At 57.2% G+C, this 23757-nt stretch overlaps 5 protein-coding genes across 5 annotated transcripts; 3 read left to right on the forward strand and 2 right to left on the reverse strand.

Moving 5' to 3' along the window:
• Positions 1-2067: 2067 nt before the first annotated feature.
• ColSpa_05229 (ingression protein fic1) lies at positions 2068-5463 on the forward strand (the record flags this gene model as incomplete). The annotated part of the gene is made up of 2 exons (XM_049271441.1): positions 2068-2303; positions 2367-5463. 2 exons carry the CDS (start codon positions 2068-2070, stop codon positions 5461-5463), a joined length of 3333 nt encoding a protein of 1110 aa, XP_049127398.1.
• Positions 5464-6415: 952 nt separating this feature from the next.
• On the forward strand, positions 6416-8142 carry ColSpa_05230 (methionine aminopeptidase 2-1; the record flags this gene model as incomplete). Its single annotated transcript, XM_049271442.1, has 6 exons — positions 6416-6458; positions 6509-7305; positions 7368-7631; positions 7699-7863; positions 7937-8023; positions 8086-8142. The coding sequence occupies 6 exons, from the start codon at positions 6416-6418 to the stop codon at positions 8140-8142; spliced, it is 1413 nt and encodes a 470-aa protein (XP_049127399.1).
• An 870-nt stretch (positions 8143-9012) lies between these two features.
• Positions 9013-10002, forward strand: ColSpa_05231 (bifunctional epoxide hydrolase 2; the record flags this gene model as incomplete). Its single annotated transcript, XM_049271443.1, has 1 exon — positions 9013-10002. One exon carries the CDS (start codon positions 9013-9015, stop codon positions 10000-10002), a length of 990 nt encoding a protein of 329 aa, XP_049127400.1.
• Positions 10003-10849: 847 nt separating this feature from the next.
• Positions 10850-12457, reverse strand: ColSpa_05232 (U3 small nucleolar RNA-associated protein 17; the record flags this gene model as incomplete). Its single annotated transcript, XM_049271444.1, has 1 exon — positions 10850-12457. One exon carries the CDS (start codon positions 12455-12457, stop codon positions 10850-10852), a length of 1608 nt encoding a protein of 535 aa, XP_049127401.1.
• Positions 12458-14300: 1843 nt separating this feature from the next.
• Positions 14301-16302, reverse strand: ColSpa_05233 (glutamine synthetase; the record flags this gene model as incomplete). Its single annotated transcript, XM_049271445.1, has 4 exons — positions 14301-14338; positions 14406-14934; positions 14961-15314; positions 16249-16302. 4 exons carry the CDS (start codon positions 16300-16302, stop codon positions 14301-14303), a joined length of 975 nt encoding a protein of 324 aa, XP_049127402.1.
• Positions 16303-23757: the final 7455 nt, after the last annotated feature.

Below are 23757 nucleotides of genomic sequence, written 5' to 3' on the forward strand. Positions count from 1 at the left end.
AATTGCCACGGCAGAGGCCACGGCAAAGCATTGGGATGCGATGAGCTCGGCGACCAACCACCGCCAGCTCATTAGACGTTCAATTAGCCGGTGGTTGAGGAGGGTGAAAAGTGACAGGCTGACTGGCATGCGAGACTCGCACAACGGTTTTGGTCCAATGTTTCAAGCACGCCCGGTTCGGTCTTGTCCAAATCCGTGTTCACTCCATGTAACCGTACGAGTCACGGCCTTGGACCAACCCTCGATATTTCCCGTACGGAATAGAGCATTCGAGTGGCACAGTCGAAATGCCATGATAGACCTTAAAACCACCCCGGTCACCAAGCAGCGGAGCAAAGGCGGGAAGCGATTGAGCCCTGGAATGTTTGGGCGGCTTGTCGACATGCCCTCACGTCAAGCGAAGGGAGCGATTATCAGCGGTAAGGTTGTTTAAAAAGGTTTGAGTAGGAGATTCCCAAGATCCCTGTGATTCAGCTCGCGAACCCCTGCTACGTCCACGGCACGTCACCCCTGCCAGGGTGGCAGGCGAGTGCACTCTCTTGTCTGCACTGTTTGACGTCCTGGGGTTCCTTGGTGATATTGGGCCGACCGCTTGGCAGTCTGCAAGATGAAGAAACGTTGATGAAGGCGAAAATTGAGATGGCCCGGTATACCAGCCTCCCGAATTTCTCTTGGAGTGGTATGGTGCGACCCGATCTGGAGTGCCAGGCCATGATGGATGGCATGATGTGCCGAGTCTACTATGCTGCTGCATTCATCCAAGTTGCAAGGCAGCAGTAATCCGGCCCTCCCCCCCCTCTTGACGCAGGAACCCCTAAGGAAAGTGACCCAAAGCAAAAAGTCGAGTGTTGTGCCTCGTCGTCTCAAGCCAGGTACAGAGCGGCCCGTTTCTGACTTCTGTTTGGTCCATGGTGCCGGGAGCAAAGACTGACTGATATGTCAGAAAGTCGAAAGCAGGAAATGGCTTGCATTCTCCCAGCCCGACCAGCCACAACATATTCCCCAATCCAGGTTCTCGGTGGAGACTCAGGGTGGGGCATGTGTCACCCCTCATTCGCCCAGCCACCACACGCGCGGCCCTGGGGCTGCCCCTGCACGCACAGTGCGGTTGAAGCGTGTGCCTTGGCGCAGTCAAACCCCACCCCCCCCCCCCGTCGTGGTCGTCACTAGCGCGCAGCCCAGCCGACCCGGCCAAACGCAGGGCGTAGAAAAGCTAAGGTGGGAAGGTACGACAGCAACAGGGCAACAGGGCTGTTACCTGCTGCTGCTGCTGATGCTGATACTGCGACCATCTTTTTTTTTGGCACTTTGCTCTTTCTTCCTGGTCGAAGTGTACCGCTCCGCTGTGCTGGACTGGGCTGTGTTATCTGAGTCGCATCTCGCTACGTCTGCTTCTCTCTTTCTCTCTCTCACACTCTCGAATGCTAGCAGCTCATACCCGGACACTTCGACAGACAGGTTCAGGGCAGTAGAGAGGTGTCACGGCTGGTACCTTTTTTTCTTGCTAGCTTCCTTTAGCTTCCCACCCCACCTGCCCTCCAATTGGCATCCTTTGCATGTTGCCCGCCGCCGCCAAAACCAGTCCTGGGCGACATCCTTCATCATACGCCTGCGTCGCACTCGGCCGTGTCTCTGCCACACCACACACGCACTCTCACTCTCTCTTCCACACATTCCCTCCTCTTCCACCTCTTCCTCCTTCGCACCCGCTGCCGTTGCCATTCATTCCACGGCTTCAGCGTTGACTCGCCCGACTCTGTTTTACTTTACCCTCTTTCTTTCCCGTCATCGTCATCTATCATCGTCATCTGCGTTTGTGCTCTTCTCTCGGCGCGCTCAGCCGTCCTCACCTTGCTCGACTTTGATTGTTTGATACCCGTCTCCAAGAGCCTCGCCTCATGTAAACAGCTTCCGGACCAGCTATTCTCCTTCGCTCTGCGGCTCATAGGAAGCCCTTGCTTTATGCGTTTTCTTCCACTTTACAGTATTCCAGCGGCATTGGTCCTCTGAGGACGCAGCTCACAGAACAGCGCAACAACCACAACAACAACAAAACAAACCTCGGAAATGACGACGGTCAAGTCCAAAGTCCACCCCCTCAATGGGATGCACACGGCTGGAATCTTTGCCGACCCCAGCGTCGACGGGCCCTTGATTGGGACCCTGGTCGCCATTGTCGACCGCGCGAAGAACTTGCCCAACCGCAAGACCATTGGGAAGCAGGATCCCTACTGCGCTGCGCGGCTCGGCAAGGAAGCAAAGAGGACCACGACGGATATTCGCGGAGGCCAGACCCCCAGATGGTAATCTTCCTCTCCTTGCCCCTCCAGGAAGCTTCACTCGTGTACTAACACCCGATTCCCTAGGGACCAGGAGCTTCGCTTCGCCGTCCACGACTCGCCAGACTACTACCAGCTGAAGGTGTCAGTATTTCACGACGATAAAAAAACGGACCTCATCGGAGAGACATGGATCGATCTGAGGGACATCATTGTTCCTGGCGGAGGCCAAAACGACATCTGGCGCAACTTGATGTTCAAGGGCAAGTATGCCGGTGAAGTGCGCATGGAGATTACATACTACGACCAACGCCCGAAACCCGAGAAGCCCGTTGCGAAGCCCAAGCCCGTCGAAGCAGAGCCTACGGAAAGCCACTATGGCACAATCCCCCGGAAGCAAATCAAACGCCGTCCGCTGCCATCCGATCCCTTCACTGGCGAGGCTCCCGCTGCCCCGTCTCCGGACCAGGCCCCGACCCCCCCTCGCACTGGCGGCCCTAGAGGTCCCAAGGAAATGAGCACTCCCACCCCTCCTGCTCCGGAGGCAAGTCTCTCGGGGTCGCGTCCAATGCCAAAGGGTCCGAAGCAGCTACCGCCCGTCCAGGTACCGACGCAATCGCCTTTGCAGGCCATAGAATACAACACCAGCCCTGGTCCCAATGCCCGGTCTAGCCAGCAAGACTTGGTTGCGCAGTCGCCTCAAGCTGCTCCGCAGCACTCAACAGAAGTGACGCCACAGCACACGCCGCGACACGAGCGCTACGAAAGTCCCGCCTCTCAGTACGACGACAGAGACTACAGTCCGAGATTCTCATCCCAGGATATTGTCAACCAGGCCCACTACCGCCAGGGTTCTGAGCCGCCGCGTGAAATGCTTTATTTGGAAGATCAGCGGCAAGCACCGCCTGTCGAGGATGATCGCCCTCCACCTCCCCCCGCTCATAGAAGCCGCGGGAACTCTCAGGACATGGTGGTGAGGAATGCCTACGACACTCCTCCAAAGTCGGCGAATGCCATGAGACAAGATGTCCTCCGAAACGAGGCTCATCGCATGTCCTTTTCCTCAGCAGCGTACCCCGGACGGCCCACCTACCGTGGTTTCGATTCGGCGCCCGCCGTCACCAATGCGCTTCCAGCCCCCGAGGATCACCACGAACCGGCACCCCCGAGGCACCACTCGTACGATGCTCATGCAGAGTACCGATCCATGCAGCCAACGGTCGAAGACGTGCCCGAGTCGCCGAATGCGTCTGCTGGTGCCCATCCACGAAGGACCTCGCGTGCGCCTCAATACGAGGATATGGGTTACGGCCAAGAGCACAACCAGCCTCCGCCTCCGCCACCTCAGCAGTCGCAACAACAGCAGTTCCAGCAGCAGCAGCAACAGGCCATGCAAGTATCCCATCGCCGAAACTCGCACACACCACAATATGACGAGATGGGATATGATCAGGGTTACGATCAAGTGCCTAGTCCTGCGCCCCTGAACATTGGCGGCAGGGGAAGTGCCGGCTCCTCGCGTCAAAGAGGCCACTCGCCGCAGCCCAGCTACGGCCGAGGGGACGAGATGTCTCAATCGGGCCGCTACAGCACCTCGCCTCGCCCAGACTACCAGCCGAGAGGAGATGAAATGGTATTGGCAGGCCGAGGCGGTACGTCTCCTGGCCGCTACAGCACCTCGCCCCAGCCGGATTACCAACAAGATTATCAGCCGAGAGGTGATGAGATGGTTCTTGCTGGCAGCAGAGGGAGCGTGTCGCCGGGCCACTACAGCACTTCCCCGCAGCCGTATGCCAGAGGAGACGAAATGGCTCGTCGCCAGCAAATCTCTCCTATAGCGACGCGAGATTTTGCCCCGAGCCCGATGGAAGGATCGCCGTATCACTCGCACTCTCGCAGCCAGAGTCAGTTCACTTCGCAGCGGTCTGAACTGGCAGGTACCGAGGTAACGGCTCACAACATGCCCGCTGTGCCTGCTTCGCTGGTGCCGGGCGTCGATCCGACCATCTCGCAAGAGGTTTCGGACCGCATCTATGACGAGAGACGTCAGCAGCGACGCTACACTGATCAGAGCATAACGATTTCGACTCGTGGAAGACAGCACAGCGAGCCCGTCGGATACGACGTCAACTTCTCGAACCAGTCATACGTCCCGCCGGGGTACAACCCCCGGTCATCGGCATACGGTGCCCCTCCTCCTGATGTGAACAGGGGACGGGGTCCTTCACCGAACCCAGTGAGAGGACGGGGCGCTTCTCCCAATCCCATGATGGCTCGGGGTTCTTCTCCTAATCCTATGACGGCACGAGGTGTCTCGCCCAACCCCACGAGAAGAGGAGTTTCACCTCAGCCTCCTCCTCAGCATATGAGGTCGCGAGGCATGTCTCCTAATCCCCAGACGCAGCACACGATCAGGCGGAAGTCTGTCAGTCCCGCGCCGCCTCCGTCCGATCATCGCAGGTTGTCCGGCATCCCCTTTGGCCCAGATTCATACGACATGCTCAACCCGGCAGTGTCGACCACCAACAGTGACATCTCGAGGCCCGATCCGGATGAGAAGATTATCACTCACGATGGACGTGAGATCGACCCGTCAGATCATCTCCCCATGGACACATGGGCGCCAGAGCCGGAGCCAAAGGGTCCCAAGACGCCGGCCTCTGCTTCCACCCGGTCACGGGCGTCTCCTGCCGGGCCTCAGCCAGTTTCTGCGAGCGGTCGCCGGCAGCTCCGTATTGCAGGCCGGCCCCAGTCTCAAGCCTCGCCAGTGACGTATGGCTCGGAGCCGTACCACGTCCCGGGCACTCCGCCGAACATGGGCAGCGCTGGCCGTAACCGGCTTCAGAAGAAGGCACAGCATACGTCTGCTCTCCCTTCGATATCGCCCGCGGGATCCAGCCCTTTGGCCCCCATCTCGTCGCACAACTACCAGGACAATGGTAATGACTTCACACCACCGCGCCTGCCAAGGGCGAGCACATGGGACTACCCCAGCGAGAACCACGCACCACAATACGGCAGCTCGCCCGGAGGAAACTACGGCGGCGGTGCACCCCCGATCCCGGCCAAGGTCCCCTTGCCCGTTATGAGCGGCGCGAATGGCGACAATGAGTGGGCGTTGATGCAGGAGATGAGCCGCATCGACATAGGAGCCGGGCGCTCCAGGCGTCATCGGCATTACTGAGCTACGGCGTATGATTCACGGTGTGACGTACACATGAACTGACTTTGGATTGTACTATATAATGGTTACGGGGCTACGTTTTCAGGTTTGAACGGGGTTTGAGTGAATGAATTAAAAGACATGGCTTAGGCTGCGTAGTTGCACAGGATGGATCAGTATTGCTGTAGATCGCCGGAATTCCATTTCTTCACATTCAACATCTTCTACATTTGTTCGACTGTGTGACGTCCTTCATAGACTCCATCATTGATATGCAGTGGAGCTGGATCAAAAAGCTATCAGGAGTCGCGTGTGCCATGGCGCCGGACGAGCTATTATCTGGTGAACGGGTATTCCGACTGGCCCAGCTAAGCTCTCTTTTCTGTGCAGATGTGCTGTGGCCTGCCAGTCCTGGATCGTATACTCGTTTTAGCATACATTATGGCACCTTGGCACGCTTGGTGGTTTCAAAAATGGATATCGTGATGCACTCACACTTAGGCACGCGAGGTTTAAGCGATGGTTTAAACTTATGGTAGTCTTGTCAGGAGTATTGTAAAGAATCAGTTTCGCCTCTGACAATAGAACAATGCCGTCCAGTGGTAAAAGAAACATTCTCCATCCGTATCTCGCCTAGGAGTAATTGTTAGCTGATTAGGTGAGGATTTCTGGGAGGGAAGGCGGTTCCGTATCTGCCTCGGGAAATCATGTCTATACTCGTTTAGTCTTGCCGCCAACTTCGGCTTCACTTTCTGAGAGGGAGCGCAGCCACAAACAATTTTGTTCGGGTGGATTGACCACAATTGCTGCGCCCTTCGATTGACAAGCACGCCGCACATTCCCACTCTCTCGTTCTTCGCTAAGGAATAAAAGGCGCGCGGTTCTGCTCAAACCATCACCTCGTGCTCTCTTCCTTCATATCAGAAATCCAATATTGCATCATCCAACCCGACTTTTCAGCGTTCATGTCGGAATGGGTTCCAAGACACCCGAAGACCAGATTCCTGGAGGCAATGGTATGATCAGTAGACCCGACTTCCCCAAAATGAATTCTTACCGGCGACAGGCGGTCCACTTTCTACCGGCCCTTCCTCCAGCGGCGGGGAGCCCCGCGGCGCGCATCTCTCCCGCGATGGAGATGCGAGCCTTGGAGACCAAGGTGACGACGACGATGACGACGACGATGACGACGACGATGTTGATGTTGGCTCCAGACCGTTGACGACAGCTGATGACGGCCCCAAAAAGAAAAAGAAGAAGCCCAAGAAGAAGAAGAAGAAGTCTGCCGCTGCAAAGCAGCAGTCGTCGCCCCCAAGGGTGCCGCTGAGCGACCTCTTCCCTTCGGGAGAGTACCCCACGGGCGAGTATCTTGCCTACAACAAGGCCCCTCCGTCGAACATGAACACCGCACGCACCACGGCCGCGGAGCTGCGCTACCACAGCCGCCAGCACCTCGAGGACCCGGCGCTCCTCAACGACTACCGCAAGGCCGCCGAGGTGCACCGCCAGGTCCGGCAGTGGGTTCAGGAGACTGTCAAGCCCGGCTGGACGCTCCTTGACATTGCCACCGGGATCGAGGACGGCGTACGCTCGCTCCTGGCTAACCAGGGGATCGAGCCCGGCGACAACCTGAAGTCCGGGATGGGGTTCCCGACGGGACTGTGCCTCAACAACGAGACGGCGCACTACACGCCGAACCCCGGGCAGAAAGACGTAGTGCTGCAGTATGGGGACGTCATGAAGGTTGATTACGGCGTGCAGGTCAACGGATGGATCGTCGACAGCGCCTTCACGATGAGCTTCGACCCCATGTATGACAACCTCCTGGCCGCGGCCAGGGACGCGACGAACTCGGGCATCAAGGTGAGCGCTCCTCGGATGGCACACGCGCGAAATGGATATCTCGACGGCTTACAATCTTCCAGGCCGCCGGCATCGACGTCCGCATCTGCGACGTCAGCGCCGAGATCCAGGAGGCCATGGAGAGCTACGAGGTCGAGATCCGCGGCAAGACGTACCCCGTCAGGGCGGTGCGCAACATCTGCGCCCACGACATCAAGCGCTACCGCATCCATGGCGGCAAGTCAATCCCGTTCATCCGGAACAACGATCAGACCAAGATGGAGGAGGGCGAGATCTTTGCCATTGAGACGTTTGGGACGACGGGCCGGGGCAAGCTGTATGATGACGTGAGTGGTGTTCTATACTCTAGACTGTCACCGGAGATGGGACTGATCAGTTGACTGTGAGAAACAGGTCGGTGTCTACGGATATGGACTACAGCATGACGCCCCCGCGCAGGTGAGGCTGCCCTTCGCCTCCGCGAACCGGCTGTACAAGACGATCAAGGAGCAGTTCGGGAGCATTGTGTTTTGTCGCCGCTACCTGGACCGTCTTGGTTTGGACCGATACTTGGCTGGGGTAAGTCTTGTCTCTCCTGTTTCGTGAAGGGTCTCTTGAGGAAACGTTGTACTGATGATTTGGTTTGTGATAGCTGAACTGCCTGGTCTCGAATGGCGTCCTCGAGTCATATGCACCGCTCGCGGATATCAAAGGATCTTATTCCTCGCAGTTTGAGCACGTAAGTTTAGTCATTGGTACAGAATTTTATGCATCATGAGGACACGTAGCTGACCTATCCAGACAATCTTGCTGCGGGAGGCCAGCAAGGAAATTATTAGTCGAGGAAGTGACTACTGATCAAGGGGAGAGTATGCTTCTTCATGGGGATGAGAAGTCATTCTCATGACGTGCGTAGATGCAGCACACGGTTGCAACACAGGCTTGGTGCTCAGGGCGGATTCAACACCACCTCTGAGGAAATGCTTTATCGAAGCAGCGAGGCAGCTTCAACACTGCTCTAGCCTTGTCGCGGGTTCACGGCACCCCTGCGTCTTTATATTCATCACCCCTCATTAGTTTAGTCTGCCTTAAACAAAATCCCTTATTCTTTAAGCCTGACCCAGCGATGAGCCCTGCAGAACCAGGGCGTTGCGTGCCTCATATTCTATGGTGTAGTACTGTTATTTGAGTGAAGGGGACTGCAGTGAGGTATGACCTCCGACTCCCTACTGAAGGATCAACCAGGTGGGTAACAACATTATGGATGAGAGGCTTTCGAAACTTCAAGCCTAGAATTGGCAGACTTCCGCAAGAAACCGCACCAACCTCGGCGATGTGAATACATGTTTAGCAAGCATCTCCATCAGAAAAGTAATTCTTGCCGTGATCGTTATGGCAGAATCGACTCTTGAGTGCTTACACACTGCAACAGTTGAGTCGCTTCCTCTAGCCTTGGTTTCGGGGAAGTGGGAGACGGGAGCGGGAGATCGCCGGGTTAGCCCGTGTTAGTCAAAGCCGGGGCCGGAAACATTTCGCCGACTTTTTTGTCTCGGGCGTGGTCACTTATAAGCCCCCATCGTTCCCTGCCTCGTCAGACAGCGACAGCTGTCATTCAATCTTATCTCACAAAGCCTTATTGAAATGAAAAACTCTTGAAGCAAACGCACCTCAAACAAACCCCCCTCAACCCCGTCTGGCTTTGGGCCCAGCCGTAAACCATCCGTCACAATGGCCACCATCCCTTCCAAGACCCTCCAGGTTTCGCCGACAATAACATACAAGTACTTCTACTCCCCAGCCAAGAAACCGAACCTCCCAACCCTCCTCTTCCTCCACGGCTTCCCCTCCACCGCGGCCGACTTTCGCCCGCAGCTCGAGCACTTCGCGTCCGAGGGGTACGGCGTTCTCGCGCCAGACCTGCTAGGCTACGGCGGGACGTCGAAGCCGCGCGACCCGCGCGAGTACACCTGGCGCGCAATGGGCGCGCACGTCGCCGCCATCCTGGACGCTGAGGGCCTCGGCGCCGTCGTCGGCGTAGGCCACGACCTAGGCTCCTGGTTCTTGAGCAGGCTGTGCCACCTCCTCCCCGCGTCACGGCTCGCGGGACTGGCGTTCCTGGACGTCGGGTACTCGGCGCCCGGCGACCGGTTCGACGTGGAGGCCATCAACCGCGCGACCGAGGCGATGACGGGCGCCGAGCGGTTCCGGTACTGGGACTTCTTCACCGACGCCGAGGGCGTGGCGCTGATGGAGCGCGAGGTCGAGGCCGTCGTCTCGCTCATGCACGCGCCGCCCGGCGTGATGGCGGCGAACCTGGGCCCGCGGGGCAAGACGGCCGAGTGGGTTTCCGCGGGCCGGGTTGCGGCGGCGCATTCCTTTGGCGGCGGGGACGCCGGGGCGAGCCCGTACTTTTTGGAAAAGGTCGCCGTGTTCCGCGAGGGCGGGTGGACGGGCCCGACGAACTGGTACCGGGCCCTCAAAGACAATCTCTCCTTTGACGACGAGAGGGAGATGAAGAAGGAGCTCGAGGTCCCCGTGCTGGTCGTCGGGTGCGGCCGGGACGAGATGACGGTAGCTGGGTTCCAGGACCAGGTGACGAGGCCGTGGGCGCGGGCTGGGTATCGTTTCGAGGTGCTTGATACGGGGCACTGGGTCATGCTCGAGGACGCGGCGGGGACGAACCGGTTGCTGGAGGAGTTCCTGGATGGTCTTGCTTGACTAAAGGGGTGTAAGCGGCATGCTGATGGATCGATACCTAGACTGTAGTGTTAGACCTTTTTTCTCCAAGTGAGCCCCGTCTTTAATCTAGATGGCAATGCGTCAACGAATGCATATGTTGCCTTGTTTCAACCAATCCAACAACGGAAAAGGGGGCGGGTGAAGCCGTAGAAAAGATCTCAAGACCCAACTTGACAGTGTAATCAACAAGCGCAGTTGACTCGCGAAGAAGTGCGTTTTGGCATGCGACTCGGCCCTTGCTCATCCTACGGACCGGAGCTTTTGGGAATTGACCTTGTCATGACGGTAGGTCCTCGTTGACCTAATCGAGATTATCTGATTTAATGCTTGTGCTCTCCTCCGCATACTCCCTTGTCAACTTACTCGGTGGCGAGAACTTACGGGATGTGGATGGAAGAGGATACAGTTAGACCCTGGCATGGTATGATGTTTGTAGCTTGAACCAGAGAGACCTGGAGGGTATTCCATTTCGAATGTCCGACTCGCCTCTAAGGTGAGCCGGGTAGGTGAGGCCCATTCTATATCAACACAATTATTCTCTTGTCTCTTTTTTTTTCCTCGATCCCCAACGCCATCGCAATGCATCAGTGACCAACAAGATCCAGTCCCATCATCGAGCGTCCCTCGGAGACGGATCGTGATCTCCCCCCTTCATCCCCCTTTTTTCTCAACACGGTGTAACCGTATCATCCTCTTCTTCGGTCCTCTCGAGGACCTGCGAGGCACGGTATACACACAGGTCAACCGCGGACTGCCGGATATCTCGGAAGCCACAAACCATTCTAGAAACAGCAATCAAAAAAACGTAAGTATCAGAAACCGCCCCCTAAGCAGACCCCATCATCAAACTCTCCACCATACCTCCCGTCTCACAGGCAAGCTGCGCCTTCTCGACCTCGTGCCCGACACGACGCCTCAGCGTCCGGAAGCCCTCGAACAGCTCCGCGCTCGCGGCGGCATACTCGGCGTACAGCTCGACGAGCACCAACCCGACCTCGACGCAGACGCTGACGTACCGCGGGTCGATGATGTGGTTGCACGTCCACTTGAGCACCGGCTGCACCGTCCTCTCGTCCCGGCCCTCGAGCGCATCCCGCACCGCCGACCTGTGCCGCAGCGCCATCAGCAGCGTCAGCACCGCGAGCGGCGAGTGGTCCTTGGCCTGCGGGTCGAGGACCTGGTCCAGCGCGCTCGCGTAGCGCCCGTGCCGCAGCGCCTTCTGCCACGCCGTCTCCTTGGTCCGGGAGACGCGCGCGTCCTGTGCGACAATGACCTCGGCCTGGCCCTCGCCGAGGGCTTCGAGGCGGCGGTGGGCGGCGGCCTTGCGCTTGCGCGTCTTGGTGACGCGGTCGTGCTGGTCGAGGGTGCCGGCGATGAGCGCGGCCATCTCGCGCTCACGCTCCTTCTGACGCGTGGCCTCGGGGCCCGTAAGGCGCGTGCGGATGGAGAGCACGCCGGACTGCATGCCGACGACGAGGTGGCGGTCGGCGTGGTCGGGGGAGTCGGAGGCCGAGAGCACGCGGAGGGAGAGGATGGGCGAGGGGTACTTTGTGGAGGAGACGACGTTCCAGGCCGTCGTCTCAAAGACCTTGACGTGGCCGTCGAGGCCACCCGTGACGAGGCGGGTGCCGTTGGAGGCGAGGCTGAGGGAGGTGACGGTCTTTTGGTGGTTGGAGATCTGGTGGATGGGGCGCGCGGCGACGAGGTCCAGGACGGAGACGTTGGGGCCCGAGGAGGCAAGGAGGGTGGTGCCCGAGGACAGGGGCAGGACGGACTCGACGGGGGCGGCGTGCTTGAAGGTCATGACGGCCGCGTTGGAGCCTATTCTCGGGTCCCAGATCTTGACGGTGGAGTCGTAGGAGCCCGAGACGACCATGTTACCGACGCCCGAGGGGGACGTGGCCGGGAAGAACTCGGCACAGCGGACGTAATCGGAGTGACCGACAAAGGTGTTTGTCGGGTCGTTGGCCGTGAGGTCCCAGAGGCGGACCGTCTTGTCGTCGGAGGCGGAGAGCAGGGTCGTGGGCTGGGAGTCGGAGAAGCGCGTGGCCCAGACGGGCTGGCGGTGCTTGGTCCAGGTCTTGAGGATGGAGCGCGAGTGAGTGTCGAAGACCTGCATGCGTCCCGTATCCTCGGCGGCGACGAGGACGCGGCCATCCCGGCGCAGAGAGCCGGAGCGGGCGACGTCGGCGAAGCGCGTGATTGTCTTTTCGAGCTTGCGAGTGCGCGACGAGTAAAGCTGCACGCGGGTGCCGGTGGTGACGGCGAAGAGACCGTCCGAGGAGGTCGACGAGATGTGCGTTATCGGGTACGACGTCGGCGAGGGGATCTGGAGCTGGTTCTTGAAGGACTTCCAGTAGCGCTGCTCGGCCGTCACGGGGGACGGGCCCGAGGGCAGCTTCACCTGCGGGAGGGGTCCCACGGGGGCTGCCATCGTGATGGTGTGTTTGTTGTTGGTTTCCGCTTCTTGAGTTTCGGGTTGAATGATTTGAATGTCTGCGTGGGAGGCGTCGTGGCGGCGGAGAGAGCAGTTGAGGGTATCGTCGTCGTGATGGACGTTGGTGATATTTTTTTGGAGTTTGGCAAAGCCGCTGCTAGGAAAAAAAAAGATTCTCAATTGAGAATTTCTTTGGCGGCTAGTCCTGGTTCGGTTTAGCGGGTACCCCACGCCGTCACGATAAGATAAGGCGCGGGGCCAGGGACCTCGAAGCTTGGAGCCAGTCCAGGCTGCGAGAGACCTGGGCGGACGAACAAGCTCTTCAGCGTGGATAGATTGATGGGATTTAACAAGCTGTAATGCATGTTGTTTGATTCAGATGTAATTTCGGACTGGGTGGGTATATGATTTTTTCATTTCAGAAAGCTAGGTTCCTGGCGTGGTCCCGAAAGCTCTTGTGACAACAGTCCTTCGGCGTCCAACACAGCTGTAGGTGAGGTATCATGACAGCTCGGTCATCGTCGACTACAGCTTCACACCAAACCACACTTTATCCAAAGCATCTAACTGGAACGAGCTCAATAATCCAGTAGCTCCTGAGGTTCTTCAGTTACAGAAACATAATCCAGCACGACACTCCGCTCTCCACTACACGCCTTGCCGAGTCAAGCATCCAAGCCCGCCGCCCCTTTCAAGGAGTGCACCGCCGCAGTTTATCCGCCAACCCCGTATACGACATCTTGGCATCAAACATATAGAAACGTCGGCAGTTGGATCGTTGTCCGACAAGGCTGCCAACGCGTAATGCGACCGCTTAGGATCCGAGGCTGACAGCCGTCCATCCACCCATCCAACACGGTTCACACCACCGTCCAGACAGCCTCCACCCCCCTCTCCAAGAACAAGCCCCAAACACCCTCGAAAACCTTCCAGGATGTGCCAGCTCCTCACCGACGTGCCTCTCTCATCGCTCGTATAACCTCCATCCCATCGTCGCCAGGCTGGGTGGGTTGACAGGCTCTTAGCTCCCCGCCTTCCCGTCTTGCTCAGCATCGGTGGTCAAACGCTTCAGCTTCAGCCTCTCCCCATATAAAAAAAAGCATCATCGTCGCTTCAACGCCTTGGTCTTTCTCGCGCTCAAAACTATAGCCAGTTCATCGGACGGTGATATCACCGCTAGAAGAAGCACTCCCACTCCGAAACCGGCCAGCGGGACGGACAAGGCCTTCATCTGATGTCGCCCTTCGGGGCTGGGCATCAAAAAGTCTAAAAAACTTTTCCTCCCTCCTCGACCTGAAGCTTAGCTCGGAAAGACACCCTGCCATTTTGTCAAACTCTAAACATGAGAACAAGCCTGTAGCCAGACCAGACCAATGTTTCTCCAAGCCACGTTGGCCCAAAACTCTTGGCCAAAACTCGCCAGGTCCGAACGGAGGGGCGCCCGCAGCGCCTTCGGAGCAGCTGATACGGTCACCATGGACGGCGGTAAGACGGTGAGACTGTGTCGGACCCGCGACATCTGCGGAGTGAAAGCAAACAATCCTAGAGAGGAATCCCACATCAGAACCGAGCGGAACGTCTTTAATGGGTTGTCCGTTACGCACCTGCAAAATGACGTCGTGAAATCAGACAGCGAAATTATCTTGCTCTGAATATGAAGGAACTTTCACAATAGCGATGGATGATTGGGATGAGTGGTTTTTTTTTTTAACTTTGTTTGAATTCTCATTGACCCGTAATAACCTTGTCTGATCTATGTAACACGCTGATAAAAGCATATTCAAAACGACTTGGAGTCGTTGAACTAGGGTATACCATCCTCTCTCTTGTCCTTCTCCCCTTACGCGACGGAACCGAAAATAGTCTCCATCATAATACCTGCATGACATGGTTAGCATTGTTGCGCCAAGTTTGTATCGTGAACTGGGTGCATCATCCAACTTACCAGTAATTCTGTAAGGGTCGGCGTTCGAGGCGGGACGGCGGTCCTCAAAGTAGCCGTAGCCCTTGGCGGCGCACTCTCTGGGGATGCGGATCGAGGCACCACGGTTGGCGACTCCGTAAGAGAACTGGTCGATGGAGCCCGTCTCGTGGCGGCCAGTGAGACGCTTCTCGTTGCCCTCGCCGTAGACGGCGATGTGCTCCTTGTGGCGGCCCTCGAGCTTCTTGATGGCAGCCTCAATGTGCTTCATGCCACCCTCAACACGCATCTCCTTGGTGGAGAAGTTGGAGTGCAGGCCGGCACCGTTCCAGTCACCGGGGATGGGCTTGGGCTCGACGGAGACCTTGGCGCCGAACTCCTCGGCGATGCGGGCCAGGAGGAAGCGGGCGAGCCAGAGGTGGTCACCCATCTCAATGCCGACGCAGGGGCCGACCTGGAACTCCCACTGGGCGGGCATGACCTCGGCGTTGGTGCCAGAGATCTTGACGCCGGAGTACAAGCAGGCCTTGTAGTGGGCATCGACGATGTCGCGCTGGACGACCTTGCCCGCGCCGACACCGCAGTAGTAGGGGCCCTGGGGGCGGGGAAGCCGTTAGCAGGCCAGCCGAAGGGGCGGTTGCTGAGGTCAAGCAGAGTGTACTCCTGCTCCAGACCGAACCAAGGCTCGTGGGCGGCGTGAGCCTCCATCAGCTTGGCGCACTCATGTCTGTAGTTGTACTTGTTGGGGGTGCCGTCGGCGTTCCAGCACTCGGCGAGGACGAGGATGTTGGGGGATCCACGGAAGGGGTCGGGGAAGACGGCAACGGGCTTCAGGTAGACGTCAGAGTTGTCGCCAGGGGCCTGGTTGGTGGAGGAACCGTCGAAGTTCCACATAGGAAGGTCCTCGGGGGTGTATTCCTTCTCCTTGAGCGTCTAGAGGCGTGCATGATGGTTAGCTTCGTGCGTCTGCAAGTGGCGGTATGATGCAACTGCGCAAAATGGTCCCCATCTCCATGCCACCAAGCTTATGGGCCAACCCTGGCCGCCGAGGCTGACATCATGCGGTGCGCCTTGCCGTCAGGCTGACGATGCCAGGCGGAGCTACTCCAGCGGCCCATGTTTCGAGGTCTTGGGGCATTGTGTGGAGAAAGACGTCCATCTCTTGGCCGGCGGCAGCAGCTTGGCCCAGCCGGCTCACCAGAGACGCGCCGGCGGCCAAAAGGGTAAGGATACAAGCGAGCGACTGGCAAGAAAGAACCTCCAATAACCGAGCTGCGGCGTTGAACCCTGCAGCTGGGGCCGAGCGAAGCCTTGGAGGGGTTCTCGGTGTCGTGAGAGGCCACAGGATTTGTGTGGGGTGGGGTTCCTTGCAGGACCGAGTCGTGAACGAATCCTGCCAGCCGCCGGTCCGGACTGAACAGCCAGACCAGACCAGGCCGAACAGGTACGTACCGACTGCCCACCACCCACCACGCAACCCGCACTTCTTGGAGGGGCAGACGGTGGTTTGACCCCCGCCAAGCCCCAGTGCATATCGCTGCCGTATCTTTGCTGCCCCTCCGCCGCAGCACCCTTTTCGCCCGCCATTTCCAGCCGGAACTCGGAGACGCCCCGAAGGGAAGAAACTAGAGTACGGAGGATGGCGACCCAGGTTTGTCGCGCCCGTCGCCGCAGGAAAAAGAAATAGGCATGAAACAGCGCGCTTTCCCTCTCACTGTGACGGGTCGCAAGAACAAAGGCCCAAGTGATGCCCCTCACGAGGAGGGAAGACGGCTTCGGGTGCTTACGGTACTGAGACCGGCCGGGACCAGAGAAAGGGGAAACCGAAAAAGGAAAGAAAAGAACGAGACGAATGTCGCAAACTCACCCTCGACTTGGAGCGGGTCTCGCCGTCAGCATCGATCCAGATGTACTCGGCCATAATCGAGCCCTTCTGGTCAAGTTTGAGGTACTTGGCCAACTGTTCGACTGGGTCAGCATGGTTGCTTTTTTTGTTTATGTTTTTGATTCGTGTTGCGCAAAGCTGACGGCAGGATCGTCTGCTGCTCAGCTCAGCTCGAGGGGCGGTGTATTCTCACAGTCTCGGGCTTTGAGGTGAAAGCAGCTTCTGTCGCCTGGAGAGAAGACCATGTTAGCACGTTGTCCCTTGTCGCAAGTATCGTGTGTATATCTCGGAGGGTAAAAGGCGATCTGTTCGCGATCGGAAGGGTATGACGTGAGGGGTCAAGGGGAGAGTGAACTTACCATTTTTGCGGTTGTGTGATGTGATTTGGAAGAAAAAAAGGAACAGGGTCAATTGGGGTCCAAAAAAAGGTTCAAGCGGGAAAGATCTATTGATCTAGGTATCGGGAGTGGGATAGAGGATGGATTTGAAAGTAAAGAAGGGGTTTGATAAGAGCAACAGACGAAGCGGGCGGTTGAGGGTTTTATGTTTTCCCTTCCGTAGCCCGTCTTCGGGGGAAGGAAGGAGGGAGCAAGACGTGGGCTGGGAGACACTCTCACTGGCGGCGGCGATGCGTCGATGCTTTTCTTACACACACAGCGAATCTGCAAGGTACCGTCGAGATACAACATGACGACCGCGGTCCTCGCCCACGAAACCTCGCAGGCGCCCGGTACAGAATCGTAACTTTGGCTCCCGCACAGGTTCCTCTTTGGTCCTTTCAGCCCAAAGATAAGGCCTACCCATCACGGCTGCAGGGGTGTGGCTGGCTTCTGGCTTCTGGTATCGATTGCAGGTGGGGTGAGAGGGGTGGGTTGGTGGGGTGTGGCCCCGGAAACGCGCCTCCTGCCATTCGCCCGCCTGCCCAGAGTTTGGGGGACCACAGATACATACTGTACATGCCACCTTTGCTCTGGTTCCCAGGGTCCCACGAAGTCCAAGTCAAGGTACTTGCGCCTTCCCAGAATGCCTATTCCGCCCACCCATTTCCCGCCAGCTGCACCGCTATCAGAGGTATCCCTACTGCCTCCCGCCCTCTCGCAGCCAACGGCATCATGTCCTTCTGGTACTCGTCGTCCAACGGAGGTGCGACGGCCGGACCATTCGCCTCTAGAGGTATCGTCAACTTGCTCTTCTCCGTAACTGGCCCCTGGCGTCCCTCCTCTTGCGCTTCCACTTGGGTGGTTTTGTTCTGTCAACCCTAGTCTCCGACGCTGATAAGTAGGAAAATCACAAGAAAAAATGTGTGACGATGACTTCGACGTGCACCCAGTAGCCCGGCTCGGAACCAGTCAGATGTCGCCGGAGGCAGCCCGTACAACAAGTGCCTGCAACTAGCTGCATCAAACTATGTACCACCACCACTACCATTACATTACCACCATTACCACCAACCCAACAATGACAATGAATGGCAGCGAGCCTGTGAGGGGCTGTAAGGGCGAAAGAGATAGCGCGCTCTCAGTCCTGTTGACCCGAGATACCTCTCACCCACAGCAGCCCACCTGTGCCACAACGCGGGGTACGTACCGATACATACAAGGCCCACGTCCTTGCGTTCCGCTGTTTCTATCCTTGGAAATGCTCGTGTGCACACCCGCCGCCCGCCGTGGCCTTCGCCATCGCCCTCGCCGCCGCTGTCGCTACATCTTGTCGTCGGCAGTCAGTGCCCGTAGCGATTGCTGGTGATGGTGGTGGTGGCTGTGGCACCCGCTGTTCAGCGCCCAGGTCAGAAGCCAAGTGCGAGTTGTGTTCCCGGGGCTCGCTGGTGGTCAGCGGCATCAGTAGTCGCCTCACAACTTTCTGTTCCGGTTCCAGACCGCTTGCAAAGAAAGCGTCCTGGAACTTTGATGCCCAAAAACGGCCGCTCATGAGTAATTGGTGAAAATCCCAAGGTGTTGTCGTTTCGTCTGATGGAATCCGGCTTCCAGAACCGAGAACCCCTCAAATTCCATCAAAAGTCTTTCTTCCGCAAAACAGCCGTGCACCCCGGGACCGGCCAGTGCCTCCAGGAACGTACCGGACGGACCTGGCATCGCAACAAACGGTTGGCGGTTCTGGATACCCCGACGGGGGGAGCGACAGCGTCGCTTCCAATTTGGTTGCACGCCGACGATCGCAAGGCCATATTGCGACAACCTGCATATTCCTGGCGCTGGCTCCTTGGGGGGCATTGTGCTGTTCCGCTTCCTTTCGGGGTATCGTTAGGTACCTCGACCTTTCAACATCCAACCCTCGTCAGCTTGTGAACTCCTCCATGCCAAAGGACCCTGGGTCCCAGAAGGACGACACGTCGTGGAACCAGCCACTCAGAGTTTCTCGCCTACCTCTCGCATTGGCTCCGAAATCGAAATGCCCTCCTTCCATCGCACAAATTGTCTCGTCCCGCCGGCGCAACTTGTCGCGACGACGAGACGCACATGCGATGGTCCTCCTGCCCTCTCTAATCTCTAATCCTTGCCATGACTATGCTCGTCCGCGGCACAGGAAAAGCTAGTCAGCCCTCATGAGTTGCCTCCTTCGTCTCGTCCTCGGAACTAGTCCCGCCTGGTTCGTGCAGATGGCCGCCGTCTCATGGAAAATTATCCGCCTTCTGGCAGCGATATCTCAGCCATCCTCAACGTTGTCTTGCAAGTTTGTGCGTCTCCGTGTGCGCGGCTGCAACCCCTCGGTGGGGTTGATCCTGGCGACTTGGTTCTCTCTCGAGGTATCGGTACCTCTGTCAGTTTGTCTTGATGACTCCCAATTTGGACTGAACCCAGACAAAGCCGTCACAAATCCCACCTCAAGGTTATCGTCCAAGTTGACCCATAACGCGGCGGCGAGGGGCAAAAGGTGGGGTGCGGTCTTGCTCCGGCCTCTAGATGCGCTCTACAGCTGAGATCCGTGGTCAGTGCGATCCCATAGCCTCTTGTCGGTATCCTGTGAGCGACGTCGAGTTTACAACACCTCTCGAGTCATTTGGGGGATTCACGGGGAACCCCATTTCGCGTCTACTCTCCGATGGCGGGATGGTAATCTTCCCCAAACCGTCGGAATCACTAGCCAGCTCGTCCTTCCGGCCAATATTCGATGGTCTGTTCGTCAGCGAACCCCCAAGCTTTGGCTCCACGAATTGACCTTGTCGAGAGACTATCTCCGGAAAGAGAGCCAATCCACATGGTCTGCCGTGACCCGTCCTGCAAGACTTGAGTGAATATCTGGCTGATATGCAGCCCAAACGTCTTGGAGACTGCAGGATGCACGAAGCTGGAGCCGTCAAGGAGGAAGGCTGTTTGGTATCATGGCTAGTCTCTACGTTACCTGTTACCTGTGGTCCCCCTCGCGCCCCCCCCAGCAGGACGCAGCTCGAGGAACGGGATGCTGCCCAGTCGCAGTCGTCGCAAGTTCAGTCAGTCTGCAGTCGGTCATATCACACACAGAACAATTTGCTCCGATACGGCGGCGCATCAAAGACAAGCTAAGCTCCCCCGCACTTTGCCCGCGACAAGGTAAGACCTGTACGCGGCACCACCGTCGGATGGACGATTACCCCCAACAATGCTGTCCCAACATCTCACTCGTCGCCCATGGTCAATTCAGGCTGTATTCTGGGATAACCGCTTGCCATTGCCGCTCTTGGAGAGATCTCAGGTAAAACTTTGATGATTCCATTATGGAACTCGTTCTCCAGATGTGACCTGCAGGAGACCTCCATCTCGGGTGTCTCCAAAGCATCAAGTGTGGGGCGCTAGTGGACGGCTGGTGCATTTTGCATTGCTGGCTTATCGCTGGGCGGTGATTGGTCGGTCTCCAAGTGCAGAATAATTGAATTCTCTCAAGAGCCGTGTCTGTTCCGTCGTCTCCTTAAAGACTGGCATTAATCGCTCAAGAGGACCTGGTCACCCGTGACGCCCTCGACTGCTAAGCACATTTCCATCTCTTGTCATTCGCAACTCTGGTTGACTTGTAACGATGCGTCGCTTCACGAGGTGTCGTTGGCCTCGGTGAAGCGTGTGGCAGCTGACAAGCTTACTCGGTGGAGAGCCGCAGCAGGCAGTGACATGGGGTCGCTGCGAGCATGAGGTGCAGTGAAAGGTACCCCGTCCATGGCAGAAGGCTGCTGTTTGGATCCAACTCCGGTGGCTAGTGCCGCAAAGTTGGATTCTGGAAAATGTGGATGGAGCAGCCATGTTGGGTTTGGGCGCCGGGCCGGCGGGGATGGGGGAGGGTGGAATCGGTGGATGGATTCGCTGTTTTCTCGTTGGATTGACGGTGACCCAGGACTCGTGCAGAATCGGCTTTGTCGAACAGGTCGCCGAGACCGGGCAAAACAGCGGTAGCGGCCGGCAAGCGAAAACACGGCACCACCGCCATTCCCTTTTGCCGACGGCTGCCCCGACGACAACACGATGTCCGTATTCCACATCGGCAAATCTTCGAACACACCCCCTCGACCGAGTGTCTCGCGACCTGGCACTCTTTGTCGCCTTCGACAACGAGATTGTTGACTCCCATGGCCCTTTTTTCCATTGCGCTTCGAACGCATGCGAAAGGTCGTCATTTCCCATCGTCCGAGCTCTGGCGACGACGAGAATTCGCCGGTCTCATCGCTGAGTGGTCGGCGTTGACACACAGTTATTCTCTCATTGGTCGGCTGTCACCCGCCACGATCGGGACTTGGCTGAACACTGCCGGGGCACCTGGGCGAGGCATGCCAGGGCCCCAATCGAGACTCTCACGAGATCAGAATGACGTCTTTGGGATGGTCAATTGGGGCTCCCTGACCCAGAAGAGCAACGATATCATCATCATTGGGGTTGGTGCGTGGTGTCTGTCAGGAGGTCTGCAAGAGACAACTCGGGAACCAAGGCCGGAGGAGACAAAGACCGCTTCCGTGACGTCGGCCACAACAAGTGTTGGTCGGCAATGGCCTTGACTCGAACGTGGAGATCCCGAATCAGGACTCAGGTTTCGAGGTCCCTTTGACCTGGTGCCTGGATCCAGTCGAGGCTGCCTCAGGGGGTGTGCATCTCGGCGCGGCAAGCGCCACACAGAGAGGCCGAAGGCCTTGCAAGTGCCTAATGTGCAAAGGCGGCGCGAAAAAAGCCCACAGCAGGGCGCAGTCGACATCACGAACCGAGTTGAGTCAGACTCGTGTTCGGCCGACGGCGGTCAGTGGTTATTTTCGGAACGTCGTTCCGGATCAAGCGGTGGGCTGAGGGGAGACAAGACGGGACAGAGGGTGTTCTGGAACTCGCAGGGCATGGCTTTGATGTGTCACAGCGCGAGCGCGCAGTGAATGTGTCCGAGTGCGCGAGGCGAGGCGAGGCGAGGCACTTCACTTCATCCAACAAGACGCGACGCCCCCGAGTCTAGCAGAACAGGGAAGAGGGTATCTGGGTGGGTGTCTTTGGGGAAACAGTGGATTCGAGACAGTGCGCAAACGACGGCGACACATGTACCCCTACTGTCAGAAATAGGGGTTGAATGAGTCCGGCTTGAGGCGGCAAGTGCAGCTTCGCCCATCACCCCTTCCTTCCCGACATACATACCGTTGTCGATGTAAAAATCACATGACCTGAAATCAGTTGAGAGAAGCACAATGGACTTGCTATAGCAAACCGCGCCTGCCTGGTGTTCTCAGCATGCAGAGGACCTATTCAGTGATGTATGATAGTGATCTCGTGCGGAACTCGCAGACTGGAGCAAGCTTCTGCCTCTCTTCGTCTCTGCACCGCATTTCTTCTGGGTCAACCAATCGCACGCCTATGGTCATGTTAGAGTCCGCTGACACCAGCAGCCCTCCTATGTCCAAGCCATGAATTGGACCGAAGGAGCTTTGGCTCGTCATTCGCGAGGAAAAGGTTAGAACCCCGAGCTCGCGAAGCAGAAGCAGTACTTTGCAAAGGCTCGAGCCAGACTAAAGGAGAACTCGAAGCTTACCCCGCCTCCATCTCTTTCCTCTCTCGACAGCCCAATACGACTACGGTGCATGCTGTGGAACAGCCTCCAAGAACCTTGATACGGAGCTCGCCGCATCTTCGGCGCCGGCAGAGCCAACATGGCGAAACTGGGGGACCTCGTCTCAATCATTCGCTCCGCCAACATCCGCGGGAGGAAGACACGTCCACAGCGGACCATGACTTGCCGAAGCTTCACATACCGCTGCGCGCGTATGGCAAGCGAAAGCACACGGTAGATGAGGAGGGGTTGGACACGAAGAGACGCCGTTTGCTGCAGAAGAGCGACTGGGCAGGTGTCAACGTCCAAAAACCAATTCCTCTTCATTTCGCGGCCCGTGGTAACTTGGCTGGGAGTCAGATCTGGGGTTTTCGCAACATTTACACAGCTGGGCAGCCCGACCCTTTCCTCCAACAGAATAGTTACAACAAGAGTACACTGAAGAGACGCGCTGCCAGTCACAGTAGCACGCAGGATGGAGACAGAGGCGTCAAAATCAGGATTGGCAGCGAAGACATTCGGCTCGGCAGTGAGAGCCAAAAAACAGCAAAGAGCCCGAACAAGAAGTCTCTCCGAACCTTCACCAAGTCAAACAATTTGCGGCAGTCAGGCTACTTCCAGAAATCCTCGTCCCAGAGACTCTTACAGAATCACGACATTTCGACATACCACGATATCAGAGAACTAGAAGGCCAGAGAACGAAGCGTTTGCGAGAGATTCACTCTGGAAGGGATGATGTAAACCACATTAATGTTGCAAGACCTGTCTTGCCGTCCACGTCAAATGATCAACGGACCAGGCTGGAGCGTTTGCAACGAGCTGGACAGCCATTTGTTATTGAATCATCCCCGCCCGTCGTCCATCACCCGGTTCCTCAACGACTCAGTCAGCTTGTCTTAACCCAGAAGCTGGAAACTCCCAAGTCGGATGCGTTTGGAAGCACCATCGCCGATGTCAGTCATAACCCTTTGCTCGCCGTCCCCTCCTCGGAGATAATTGAGAACGAGCGTTGGCACGACATGTTCGCATCTTTCGGGGACACAGCAGAAACCCCCGATGACTTAATCAACAAAAGAATTACTGCAGCTGAAGATATCAGTCCCGGAGCCAGCAACTTTCCAGACCCCAGCAGTCCACCGACAGATCAGCCAATTTCCCAATGCCTTGAGAGGAACTCATTTTCGGATTTACAAGAAACACGAAACAAAAATGACGTTGCAAAAGTAGACTTGCGAAAAAACCTTTATGGATCTTTTGATGGAAATGATGAGGCCAGAAACTTGCCAGGAGATGCCATTTCTACATTATCGTTCTCCTCACCACTTGCGCCGATCAACATGTCTGCTTTGTCAAGCAAACAAACCGCAGATGATGTTGACGGTGATGGACAAGGGGAAGCTTATACAACTGAAGAGGTTTCCACGTGGAACATGCTTGATACCGTGATCCAACACCCTTCGCCGTCGATGATCTCAGGCAGCCTAGAAGAA

The sequence above is a fragment of the Colletotrichum spaethianum genome (assembly GCF_022836535.1).
Source record: "Colletotrichum spaethianum MAFF 239500 DNA, contig11, whole genome shotgun sequence".
NCBI classification, from domain to species: Eukaryota; Fungi; Ascomycota; class Sordariomycetes; order Glomerellales; family Glomerellaceae; genus Colletotrichum; species Colletotrichum spaethianum.